Source organism: Hipposideros armiger, unplaced genomic scaffold (genome assembly GCF_001890085.2).
Source record: "Hipposideros armiger isolate ML-2016 unplaced genomic scaffold, ASM189008v1 scaffold_33, whole genome shotgun sequence".
NCBI lineage: Eukaryota > Metazoa > Chordata > Mammalia > Chiroptera > Hipposideridae > Hipposideros > Hipposideros armiger.
Window position 1 is genome coordinate 3977181 of NW_017731383.1, and position 12578 is coordinate 3989758.

Genomic DNA, 12578 nt, shown 5'->3' on the forward strand with positions numbered 1-12578 from the left:
AGGCTGTCTGGTCGTGTGGCCCGTGAGCATTTATTCGAGACGGCCATCCCTGGAGCGGAGGCCTCGCCAGTCAAAGCTGAAGTCAGGCTTAACGAAAAAGGAGGAACAAATATCAAGGCCCACAGTGCACCCGGCTCAGAGCCTCAGGGTCCAGGTCCGTTTCCTCCGGACGGCGAAGCTGCAGAGTGTGCGTGTGCACCTGCGCGCCTGCCTGCGTGCCCGTGCCCTGTGTGCAGGAACTGGCCCCGTCTCCACTCGGGAGGGGGGCTGCCTCTGCCCGCTCAGAGGGCTGACCTGTTCTCTGGTTGCAGTGCCCCTCCCTCCTAACCGAGCTGTTTCCCTTTCTTCCCCAGAGCGAGCATCAGTAGGGACCCTTTCTATGACATGCTGGCCACAAGGAAAAGGAGGATTGCCAATAAAAAATAGAGCTTTCCTGGCCTGGACAGGTAAAAGCGAAAACCAAAACCCCACAGCAGAAAGTGACCGGGAGGCCTCCCCATGACACCCTGGACCCCAGCGGCCTTTTCTGGGAGTCAGTGCTTCTGTGCAGAGCTTGCAGCTGCTCCAGGGTGGCCTCGAGGGCCCTGCCAGGTTCTCCGCAGCCTTTGTGCATCGTGTCCGGTGAGCCACACCGTGTCCCCCTCCTGCCGACCTTCCCGCCCGCAGCACAGACATACAGACGTCCTTCCCGCAGTTCTGTGCAGCAGGTGTGCCTGGGAGTTCAGCTCGGGGCCTGTCCCCGGAACCTCGCGCGTACCTGGCATACCACACGTGCTCACTGTGGCGGTGTTCACTGTTCTAGAGGCCGCTGTTTTATATCAAAACAGGAAAGGAAAAGCTACCACTTTTTTATTCAGATTTTTTTTCTCAGATATATAGGATTATAGCTTTTATATGCCTTTTTATATTCTGAAATTATAATGGAAGATACTTTCTAACAGTAGTATTTTTAGAATGGCAGCTACAAATTGAACCCTGGACACGTCTGTACTGTGCACTGGAATTTCACACCCGCGTCTGCAGCGGCCACCGGCCTGGCAGTGTCGGGCGAGGCCTGTTCCGAGGGCTGCTGCTCTGAGATGCCCTCATCCGCCCTGATACAGGGAGGTGGCCCATGGTGTCCAGGTCCCCTGGGACCTCTCAACTCAGATGGGTGGTCCCACAGATGCTTTCTAAAAAGGCAACTCATTAAAATTTAAATTATGGTTTGGGGCGTTTGTCTAATACCTGCTGAACCCCAGCACAGTAGTCCATATGCCACACTGCATGGACCCGCTAACATCCAACTATTGTGACCCCACAAGCAGCAGTTCCATATGGTTCAACTGAGCATGTGGTTCGGACCCACTTTTGACCACTGTCTTCACTATTTAAACCTTTTGGCAGAATGCGTGCCGATATTACTGACCCGGTAACACTTTGACCAGATTTCTTTATATCATGAGTCGGCATATCAGTAACTAGAAATCATCTTATCCCATGTTTTCAGAGATTTAAGCTCCCGTTACAAGGAGGGAAAGAGCAAGCTGTGAGGAGATGGTGGGTGGCACTGAGGGCTTCTGTGGTGGCTCACAGCCTGAGTCCGCACTGCTGGGTGACCAGTGAGGAACCAGACATCTGGCCGCCGGTGACCCAACAGCAGCAGCAGGTTCTGGGCAGCACGTTGGCTGAAGGAGGGTGACTCGGCTGAGGACATGCGAGTGGGCAGGGCTGGAGGCTGTGTGCTGTGCCAGGCCGCCCCTGGTTCCTCAGGACAGGGCTGGTGACAGACGCTCTTTACTGGGAGCTTTATTTCCATCGTAGGACCCATGGGGGTCCCTTCCCTGTCTGCGTAGCACACCCCGAATTTGTACCTGTTAGAGGTCACCACTGCTGTGTAAACCAAGTTCAAGAAAGAAAACCTCAGGCTGTGTGCACTTCCGTGGAGATCCAAGCAGCACAAGTAACTGTTCCTGTGAGTTGCCTTGACGGCTCTGGGACCTTGGCCTTGGCGCAGCTGACCTTGACGTAGCTTTAAGGCACTCGACTGCAAAGGGCTCGGAGCCCGTGACTCTCCAACACACATCAAACTGATTTTTTTGGTTTATTCCCAAGCTCTTAGGCTCTGTTACTGTCCCAATACCTCCAATCCGACACTTCAGTGTTTGAGGAAGGCAAGTCAGCATTGTTGAAATGCCTGACTGATATATATGCAACTCTGGCCTCCGTCTTCCGCGAAAACAGAGACCTGCCGGGACCACCTGACCAAACACTGCTGAAGAAGCCTGGGCAGCGCGGCCCCTCGGGCCGGCCCCACCCCCAGGACTACCCGTGGCGCTGTGTTTCCCATGTGGACGTTCTCAGTCCTTTGTCTGACCCAGGTAGGACCCTGCGGAAACAGGGTTTTGTCTCTTGGGTTTGGCCTCAGAGTGAGGTTGGGAGAAGGGAGTATAAGGAAACACCTGCTAAATGTTTCTCTGGCCGTCTGTGAAGGAGCCTCCCTTGGTGGCTGTTTCCCCAGGAGCGATACAGGAGGCCGTGGTGCTTAGAACCTACGTACCTTGCCATCAGTGTTACGTGTCATTGTGACAGTATTCACCTACCAGGCAGATAGCCGTCACCCCACTACGCCCTCAGGCAGGCCTGGGCGGGCCTTTGCCTGAACCTTAGGGTGACGGCCTTCGTTGTCCTCCCTGCCCCCATGTCTGTGCTCAGGGCTGAATTACCATCCCAACTCTGGCCAAAGACATGCTTTCCTCCCAAGACCAAGGGCAGGAGGTGGTGAGGAGCACGGGGCGGGATGCAGTGGCCTCCATGGCCCACCGGCTTCTCAGCAGGTGAGGCTAGTTGTACGGCCCTGGACGCAGACAAACGAGCGTCTTCAGGATCGCAGGCCACTTTTGAGCAGTTTAATGTGGTACCAAACTGGGTCCAAATAGCTTCTATTTATAGGCAAAGCAGCATTTAATGTTTCACATAAAGCAGTGCATACTTTTAAAGTTAAAATGCATATATCTACATAGATGTGCTTTGCTGACAAGTCAGGTCTGGTGTAGACCAGAAAACACGTTGTGGTTTCTCACTCTTATTTTTTCTTAGAAAACATTTCTATTTACAGTAAATATAGTTAATATGTAAATAATGTACATATATATTGGTTTCTGGAGTGTTTATTCAATGTATATACTCCCATAACTTGCATGAAGAAATAACCTGTATCGATATTTTGTTGTAAAGTGAATAGTTAGTAAAATTGGAAGGTGTATGGCTGTCAAATTGCAAATACTGTGGTCACCAAATAAAAATCAAACTCATTGTTAAAACCACATTGTGTGAGACTTAGTTCTTTAAAATAGACGGTTGGGTCCAGCATGCACCCCCCCCTCCTCTCCCTCACCCGTCCTGGGGTCTTTCTGCACCTCCAGGCCCAGCGCCTGAGCTTCGTGAAGGTTTAAGGAAGTGAAGGCAACAGGAAGTCAGCGAGAAGTGTCTGTAAGCAAACGGGGCAAACAGCAGTAAAAAATAAGACGCAAAGTGTTTCATTTGCTGCCATTTATATACTGTATAAATTTTACATGCTGTATATTTACAGTGGGGCAAGTGCTTTAATCTTTAAAAAAACAAAGATCAAACTTTAGACATCTCTGAACAACACAAACTGTATAAAGCATACAGATTATTCAGATACAAACTGTATTAAATACAGTTTTCCCCACTCCATCTCCTGATGCAGGACCAGTGAAGAATTATAAGTGTATCACAGTTTGATAGCATATCCATATTAAAAATAAAATCACAGTATGATTTTGTCTGTAACTAGAAACTTTAAGGGACCAAGCTGACAACTCAGACTCCAATATCATAGTCAAGACAAGAGACACTGTATAAAAAAAGTGTTATGTAATAAAAAACATACTGTAAGCTTTACAAATAATGTTTGGATTATACATTCATAATGTAAATACTCATAACTGGTAAATTGATTGGAATAGTTCCACAAAGTTCAAAAACAGAACTTGTCTATAAAATACACCTTCAAATCTTGAATACAACTAAAATATGAAGCAAATTAGTTTCTAGTATCAGACATTACAGAAAACAGATTGCTCTCAAAAGTCTAGTTGAGAGCTTGTGAATCTTTAAATAAGTCTTTAAATTAAATATACATACTGTCAGTTGTTTGTACTTTTAAAATTCCATGGTTTCCGGGTCGGTCTTGCACCGGATGTCTACCTTGGAGGAGCATTACATGGAATACTAGTGATCAACCTGAGTCTGATTAAGCAGCATTTGAGATGTTCTAGTCCAGGGCGTTATTTTCAAGGTGATTTATATACACGGTATTTTACAATGGTCAGCAGTTGTAGAAAGTGTTCATCCATTTGGAATAAGGGTAATTAAGAAAAGGTAAAAACTAAAAAAACGTTCTCCATGGTAAAATCTGTACAGTATTTACTAAGGAAGCACCACGCAGATTTGAACAAAGTTATTTCCTATATTTATAATTTAGGCTGGGTTGGGGATGGCTTCTGTTGAGCGTGTTGAATCTGAAAGACAAGAAGCAGGAAGTTGGCACAAAGGGCCCAGTGAGTCCCTGGCAGGGCCTCCCCTTTTCCTAACACCAAGAGCTGCTTCAGGGGCTCCCTTTCAGCAGGTTCCCCAGGTCTTTGGGGAAGCTCTTAAAACTGCCAGCCTTTCTGAAGGCAGTGAAGGAGCCGGCAGTTCCCGGCAGATGTGCAGGGGCGCCATCTGCTGGGCGTGGACCGCACCCACCGAGCCCCACCTGCCACTGACCCATCTCAAGCCTTCCATTCCCTTGCACCGGGGAAGACTTAATTCCTCAGTTAGGCTGAGGTCTTTCCCATGTGAACAAACTGATAAAGCATGTTAATTAACTGCAAAGGAATCTTCTGTAGACAATTTACTTTGAAATTAATTTTAAATCCCCCTTGCTGACTAGAAGTTACACATCTGGACAAAATTCCTTCAACTCAGCAAAGGCGGGGCACAAAACATGAATGACTGTCTCCCAAAGGCCACTGAAAAAAGCTCCAGCACTCAGTCAGTCAGCACCCTCACAGTGTTGATCTGCCATCACACACCCAAACCTTTTCGTCTGAAATGGGGTGGCCAGCTGCCCGCCTCCGATTCCTGGGTGCGCCAGCCCCAGTGTTCCGGAAGCAGAGGGAGGGCCTGGGGTGGGAGTGGGGGGGCGGGGCTCCTCTCAGGCCAGTTAGTGGTCGGGCCGAGGGAACTGGCGTCTCCAGCTCTTCAAATGTTTATCAGGCGACTGCAGGCTGATGCTTTAAATGCCCTCGTTTTCTTACCATGAGGGGACGGGACGGACCGGAGTCAGCGAGTTTGGAGACACCAGGGTCCCCTAGCCAGTACTGAGGAGCATGGCCTGGAGGTCAAGGGTCTGCAGCCCTTGCTGGGGAGCCTCCCGCACCTGCCTCCCGAGTCCCCAGGGCCCCAAACTCCTTCGTGTATGTCCCCACTGTGCCTCTTACAAACAATGATGAGATACAGAGATATGAGAACAGCTTACCATAACTAGTGAATTCTTTGTTCTGAGGCCAAGTTTTCAATCACCTAGAAAGCAAAGGTTAAGAAACAGTTTAATGAAGGTTTTGCAAAATGTTCAGGGCCTGTGCTGTGTGTGTGCACTAAGTGGTGACACTTAGAACCAGGTCTCAGCAGTGAAATCAACCCCAGACAAGGGTGAGCAAGTATGTACATGCCTCCACGGAGCGAGTTCTCCGAGCGTTCTACTGAAAACGATATGACGACCGAGGGCCGCCGGTCCCGGTGGAAAGGTGCATTGACAGCCTTGCCTGTGGGAGTAGTGCGCTGTCAGCCAACTGAACCGACCAGATCTTAGGCCAAAGAAAGGGAGAGTTGAATGGAGCCAGAGAACATGAGTCTGAAAGAGCAGTAAGTGGTCAAGGTACCAGGCCAGAGGACACGTGGCAGACAAAGGTGTCCGTCCTCGGCCAGCTGCAAGGGATGCGTGGCAGGGAAGGCCAAGTGACTGGCCCTTCTTGGGGAGGACAGGATGGGACAAGGGCCCAGTCTGCTCAGTGGAAGCCCGGGCCACACAGCAGTCTTTGGGGAGGGCTGGATCGGGAACAGGGACACACTCGACATAAAGCCTGACTGCGGCCCCTGGAGACACATCAGAGCTACCAAATGCCAACTGCTGAGATTTGGGCTCAACCTACTTTCCCTTCAAAGCCATCTCTGGGCAAGCTGCCTCCCACTTTGCGCAGGCAGCATCTGGCTATTAGGAGAGGGACCTGGAGCCAGAGGAGGGAGATGCTGCCAGCAGTGGGGAGGTCCCGGGGACTCCACAGAGTGCACACAGCCAAGAAGGGACTCGATCGTCACCAAGCCCGTTCCCCCTGTCACTGACATATTCATGGGAAACCAATCTGAAAACACATTCATTTCTTTATAAAACGCAGAGCAAATACCACTTTAGCTTCACGTTCTTGCTGCCGTGTGCCACCAGAGTTCCCACGCTCACCGTCCTGATGGAACACTCCATTGCTCACAGTACCTGGTTCTTCCCTCGCCCCTCCTCAGTCAATAATCACACACTGACCGGACCACGGCGGGGCCTGGGCCTGCCCCCAACCCAAGGCAGCTCCATCGAGTCCAGGACACAGTTGAGAACCAAAATGCCACTGGGCAACCAAGATGACGGTCAAAGTCAGGAGAGTGCACCTGGGTGTCCAGGGCAGGGGTCGGCAAATGTTTTCCACAAAGGACCATAAACGCTGGGATGTGCTCCACTACAAATCAATTTCATATAATTTTCATGTGAAATGAGATCTTCCTCTCTGGACTCTTCCAACCACTTGGAAACGTTCAAGGCAACCTTAAGCGGCAGGCCAGAGGGAGATGGGCGGTGGGCAGCTCCGCCCAGAGCCGGTTTGCCAAGCCCTGCTCCTGTGCAGGCTCCTGCATTACACCCTCCTCTCGCTGGCTCAGCGCTGCTCTCCAGGGTGGGAGACCCTGGTGCAAATCAGCCCGGCAGGGAACTGCTTCACATGCAATCAGAGAGCACAAAGGGTTACGCCATTACTGAGGGAGACAGTTGAGCACAGCAGACAAGAATCCAGGAGCCAGCAGCCCTGAGTGAACCAAAGCCCCACAACACAGACGCCTCGAAGGCATCGCTCTGCTAGAGGCCAGCAGCTGCTGTCCCTAATGACCCAAGCCACCAAACTGGGACTTTTCGGTGACACTCAGAATGCTAGAGCTTGAAGGATACCAGCGAGAAAGAACATACTGCAAAAATGGTTCTCAAAAATGGTTTAAAAGTGGAAGTTCTAGTCCTTCTCAAGGCACGTACTCAGAGACCCAGAGCCCTAAGTCCCAGCGGTCCCATCAGGCCCTGTGTCCTGTAACTTAGGCCTCTGGTAACTGCCAAGGGGTCACACGGCACATGTACACCAAGCACTAACGCAGCTCCGCCTGGGAGCCCAGGCCGGACGGTTCCTGCCCCACCACACACACTTTTATGACCTTTGAGGTTCTCATCCTGTGTGTTAATCACCTTTCCTAAAAAGACTAGTTTCTATATTTTGAATTCCAAGTAGCTCCTCTTACCCTGGCCACACTCAGACAGATGACACCTGTCGTCCCTGCTTTCCATCCTTAAATGTTTTGTTTTCTCACGGAAAGGTCCAAAACCTTCCAGAGGCAGGCCGTCGGTGAGGGGGAAACCGCCGTCACTCCTCCGGAAATGGTCAACAGTCTCGGAGCTGGCAGCCTTCACTAAGTGTGGTTCTGAATCTTTCCCAAAGTCCTCGGATTTCCTTGAGTGTCTCTTCTTTTTCTTCTTCTTTTTTTTGTGTCTGTGGAGGTCAGCATCAGAGTACGCAACGGAAAGATCTGAGTCCGGCTGGTGCCTGCAGGAGAACAAGCCAGAACTCACACCACCGAAACCAAAGCCACCTCAGACAGACCTGTGCTTGGCTTCTGCACCCACCGCCTTGGACACTCATTGTGCTAACAGGTGACATTGTTAGCTAATTAAAACTGCAGTTTGTTTTCACTATAATGTTTTTTAAGTCCAGGGTCATAAATTCACCAGTTTCAACCCCATCCCACCACTGCCTTTAGCTTTGCTAAGGTATTTGGCCAAAATATCAGAGAAAGGATTTTGCTAACTTTTCCTGAAACTAGTGGCTGAGGGAAAAACTGTGTCACAAGGTGACACAGGCACATGGGAGGTGTTTCCCTTTCCCTCAAGGAACCGCTGTTTACCAAGGGCTTTTGGTAATCTCTCCCCAAGGTTTCGATTCTAAGAGACGGCAAATGTACAGAGTATAAAAGGTACAGGACTCTGCTCATCCATCTCCTCACGGTTAGGTCATTTTCAAGACAACCGCTGACCAATTTAGTTTTTTTAAAATACAAAAATGAATTTCCCAAGTAGATTTCAAATTTAGAAATGGAGACAGAAAAACAGAGGAAGATGTGGGCAACACATGACGCGTCTCAGGTCCCCACTTAGGGCAGGCAGTCAAGTAGCAAAGGGATAGTGGTCTCCCATTTTCTGCTCACCTGGAGTCACCAAGCTTGAAGGACACAGTAAAAGATAGGACAATGTGAGTGTACCTGACAATATCAACGTCCCTGGCGAAGTCAAAGACCCCAGGGTTTCCCTCCCAGGGCACCGCACACTTACTCCTGGGGCAGAAGGCAGGGATCATAATGGTGAATGGCAGTACCATTTTGATAAATGAGGTCTGCAGGCTTTTTATGATGCTATTGAAATGAGATACAGCTTAAAAGCAGAGCTAAACTTTAGAATTCTGGGAAAATAGTGAAATCTCCAACCTCCCCGAGATGAGAAATACAAATGAAACCAATCAACATGACCCAGCACTCCACCTGGTACTGAGTTGGGCTCCCTGAACACGAAGCGGAGGGAGTGGTGAGTGCCTCCCTCCCGGGCCCGCACCCTCCCCAGCCCGCACCCTCACCTGGAGTCTCGCTCTCGGTGTTTGTCTTTGGATTTCTTTTTCTTCTTTGATTTTTTGTGCTTCTTCACTTTAGGCTCTTCTATAAGGTCCCTTTGTAAGCTTCTCCAGGCTTTCTTTTCTATGTAACTACCATGTTCTGTACTATCGTACCTCCGCTTTCGTGACTTGACATTTTCGTGATCGTGAAACCGATCAGCGAGGTGGCAACTGTCTTCAGCTACTAGTGCAATCTTCTCGTGGGAGTACTTGTCAGGGTAGGGGGGCAGGGCGTGCGGGGGGCCTGCTCCTGCTCGGGGGCTGCTGAAATGGTGCCGCTCCTTCTCCTTGGCGAGCAGCTCGGGGCCCCTTCTGCTTTTATAGCTGTCCTTGAAGGGCCAGCCGTACTGGCCTGCTTTGTCGCAGCCCCGGTCACCGTGAAAAGGCTTCCAGTCGCGCACCTCCCTTGCCGTGTATGGCGCGTACCTGTCGTGGAAATGCCGGAACTTGTCCCACCTCAGTTGTTCTGGGTAGTACTTCTCCCGGCCCCAGGAGTGCTCACTCTCCGAGTGGTGGTACCGGCTCCAGTCCTGGTCGGACCCGCCTCGGTGCCGGGAGGGGTGGTGGCTGTACCTGGCGGGGGCGCGGTGCTGGCCGGGACTGAGCCTCTCGCTGTGGCAGGGGTGGTGCTGGGCCCCGTTGCAGTGCTCGGTCCGGTAGCGGTCATGCGGGGCCCGTTCTCGCTCTCGCGTGTAGGAGTGCCGCCTCTTGTGATAATGGTCCTGCGTCCTGCTCCTGCTGTCCCGCGCGCGCTCCCCGCTGGAGGAGCGCTCTCTCCTGTTGCGGTAATGGCCCCGGTCGACTTTTCTGAGGTTGCTGATTTTTTCCTTAACTGGAGAGGGATCGTGGACTTTTGGCCCAATCTTACTTCCTTCGCATCGCTCACCAGGACTCTGTTCAGGGCCCCCTACGGAATGACTTTCTGTGACCTTGTCTAACTGAGGAGAGGGTGGCTTGTCTGTAGATGTCCCCATGCTTTTAGACAGGTCCTCTGAGTCCGTACACTTGTCTCGGCTGCTGTGAACGGAGGGACCCTGCTCACCGTCACCCGTGGGACTAGACGAGGGACTCAGGCTCAACCTCCCCGTGGCTTCCACTGCTGCCGAGTCCTGGGGACTCTCTATTAACGTCCCTTTCATTTCTTGGGGTGCTTTGCTCTGGTCACTTGTTAAATTCCCAGGGTCACATGGTGTAGACAGCTGATCATCCCTGATGGTGATCTGGTTGGCGTCACAAAGATGGTTGACACTCAGCAAAGACTCATCAGGTTTTGCTGAAATGTTTTCAGAGACTTCTTCTTTGGTAGATTTCATGCTAGGTTCCGAAGGCGGACAAACCTTCTTTAATTTGCTGCTGAGACTCGGGACTGTGTCCATTCTCTCTGGGGAACCAGGAGCAGGGCTGCCAGGCTCCAGTCCCGCCTTCTCTTCCTCTGCAGGGCTTTCCTCTGTTCTGGGTGCACTGCGGCCCAACCAGCCAAACAAATAAACAAACCAATTAATCGTTCACTTGACTGCTTTATGGGTTTTTGTCCTGTGTTCACAGGGACAAACACTTCAAAACATTCATTCACTGTTTCATGCCTTTAATGTATCTGGTTGAAAACCAATAGTGGTCTTGTCATTTTTGGAAACTTCCAATTTTCTCTTTCCCTCATTAAATAAAAATATAAAATTCTATATCAAACTCATCTCCTATCCCATTTTTCAGCAACAACAATTCTGCAGTTCTAGGCTCCATTTTCAGATATGCTTCTAATTCTCCTTAATAAGTAAGTCTGGACACTCAAACAAGTTAAATGGCTTGTGGAGGGCCCTACTTTTCTACCTCCAAACAGCCGACAGCTCCTGGAATTACTTATAATGTGAGAGGAATCACTGAGGTTTAGAAAAGCAAATGAACTCTGCCCTTGAGTGTGGCAGAGCTTTCAATGTATTCTTGACTTGAATGAAAGCTGCCAGGAAACAAGCAAGACCCTACAGTGGCCCCTGCTTTTCAGTGGGGGAAACATCGGGTGAGAGAACACACATGAAGCCAAGTTGCACACATTATATAGAGCGTGGCAGTGAGAGACTCAAGTCAGCACATAGCGCAACACACAGGGTTATAATACAGGCATGGTTTTGTTTATACAACTACTTGTAGTAATTCTCACGCAGGTGATATCTGAGGACAAACGAACCTATGCTAGGCCAGAAAGAAAAAGTTGTCATGCAAGTGACAGCGTGTTCACGCCATTCCATCTCGCAGGTAGCCTGGGAAGGTGTCTTCTCGGCCTACACAGTAGACTCCACTCTTTTTTTTTTTTTCTCTTAAGCTGAGCCATCCTGCCACCTGTTGGCAGCTCAGTGGCAGCTCAGCTTGGGCCGGGACTCGAACCGCTGTTGCTCAGAGCTCGCACTCTTGAGCAAGCTCTTAACCAACTGAGCCACTCGGCCGGCCCTCCACTCCCTTTTAATAGTTAAGCCTTCCTAACAGTGCTTCCAGGTGAGAGTACACCACCTGCCAGGGCCATTCTGAAATGTGGGGTGCATTTCTGAGTTGTCACAACGATGGGGGTGCCCACTGGCACTGATGGGCAGTCACATAAAATAAGTGCCCTGTACCCCAAGTGCCGACATGCCCGCGGGTAAAACCCCGGTGATATTAATGGCAGCTTCATGGCCACCAGCATTTCTAGGAACACAACTACTGTGCACATATACAGTGGTCAGAGCTTCACCCTGGTTGTCCACCAGGAGGACAGAACAAGCTGATGGTGGCTGTGCGCATGGTCCAGTCATAGCACCCTGTGCACACCGGCCAGCACCACTGCCCCTCACAGTGGTGCAGCCTGGGCTCAGTAACATACTTAAATACCACTACGTTGTAAACACCTTTCCCTTTATTCCTGTTATATTACATTTAGGTCAACAGACTGATTTTTTAAAAATGAAGTAGGGAGGTAGACTGTCTTATTTATAAATTTAATTATATAAAATTAATTTCAGGATTCTAGAGGGGGCATAACAAAATATTTACTACTTGATAGAGTCGAGGACCCTGACCCTATAACCTTAATACAGCTTCATATATTTGTCATTAAAAGGATTAAGTGAGACAGCGCTAGGTGTCAGATTCAGAAGTATGCTAACAACACCCCCAACCCAAGGGACATACAGGAGAAGAAAATGTTAGCTTGAGGACATCAAGTTTTCAGCCCTTCATAGATTTTTTTTCTTCACTTTTCTCAAAGAGAAATGAACAAATTCTATAGATCATTCACATCATTCCAGGATTCAGAAGGTTCACTATGAGACTTCTACCAAGTTAAAATAGTGACACACCCACAAGCACTACTGTGATCCTACCAAGCAATTTCATCTCCTAAGTCATTATCTTACCTTGTTTCATCTGTGGAGCCTTTCACTTTGTTGCCAAGTTTGAAGGTCTCTAAGATTTTGTCTTCTGGGAGAGGTGGCAAAGGAGCGGGCATCAACTACAAGAAGAAAACAAAGACATTTCAACTCTAGTGGCCACTCCGTGCCTCCTGAGACCCAGTCAAGTCAGCTGCCAGATGAGAGGCAA

General features: G+C 49.8%; 2 protein-coding genes across 7 annotated transcripts in view; one reads left to right on the forward strand and one right to left on the reverse strand.

Annotated features, from left to right (window-relative positions):
* Window positions 1-3305, forward strand: part of CYTH3 (cytohesin 3) — a 69237-nt gene extending 65932 nt beyond the window's left edge. For all 4 annotated transcript variants that reach the window (XM_019637448.1, XM_019637449.1, XM_019637446.1 and 1 more), the window contains exon 13: window positions 354-3305. In XM_019637448.1, coding sequence (XP_019492993.1) covers window positions 354-426 — 73 coding nt within the window. In that variant the 3' untranslated portion in view covers window positions 427-3305. The remainder of the gene's footprint in view (window positions 1-353) is intronic.
* An 81-nt stretch (window positions 3306-3386) lies between these two features.
* Window positions 3387-12578, reverse strand: part of USP42 (ubiquitin specific peptidase 42) — a 47745-nt gene continuing 38553 nt past the window's right edge. For 2 of the 3 annotated variants that reach the window (XM_019637428.1, XM_019637430.1), the window contains 5 exons: window positions 12395-12489; window positions 8976-10472; window positions 7594-7895; window positions 5528-5571; window positions 3497-4526 (listed from right to left, as the gene is read on the reverse strand). In XM_019637428.1, the coding sequence (XP_019492973.1) occupies window positions 5564-5571; window positions 7594-7895; window positions 8976-10472; window positions 12395-12489 (1902 nt within the window). In that variant the 3' untranslated portion in view covers window positions 3497-4526; window positions 5528-5563. Of the gene's footprint in view, window positions 3470-3496; window positions 4527-5527; window positions 5572-7593; window positions 7896-8975; window positions 10473-12394; window positions 12490-12578 lie in introns of those variants that run through there. The other variant, XR_002123383.1, reaches the window with a different exon arrangement.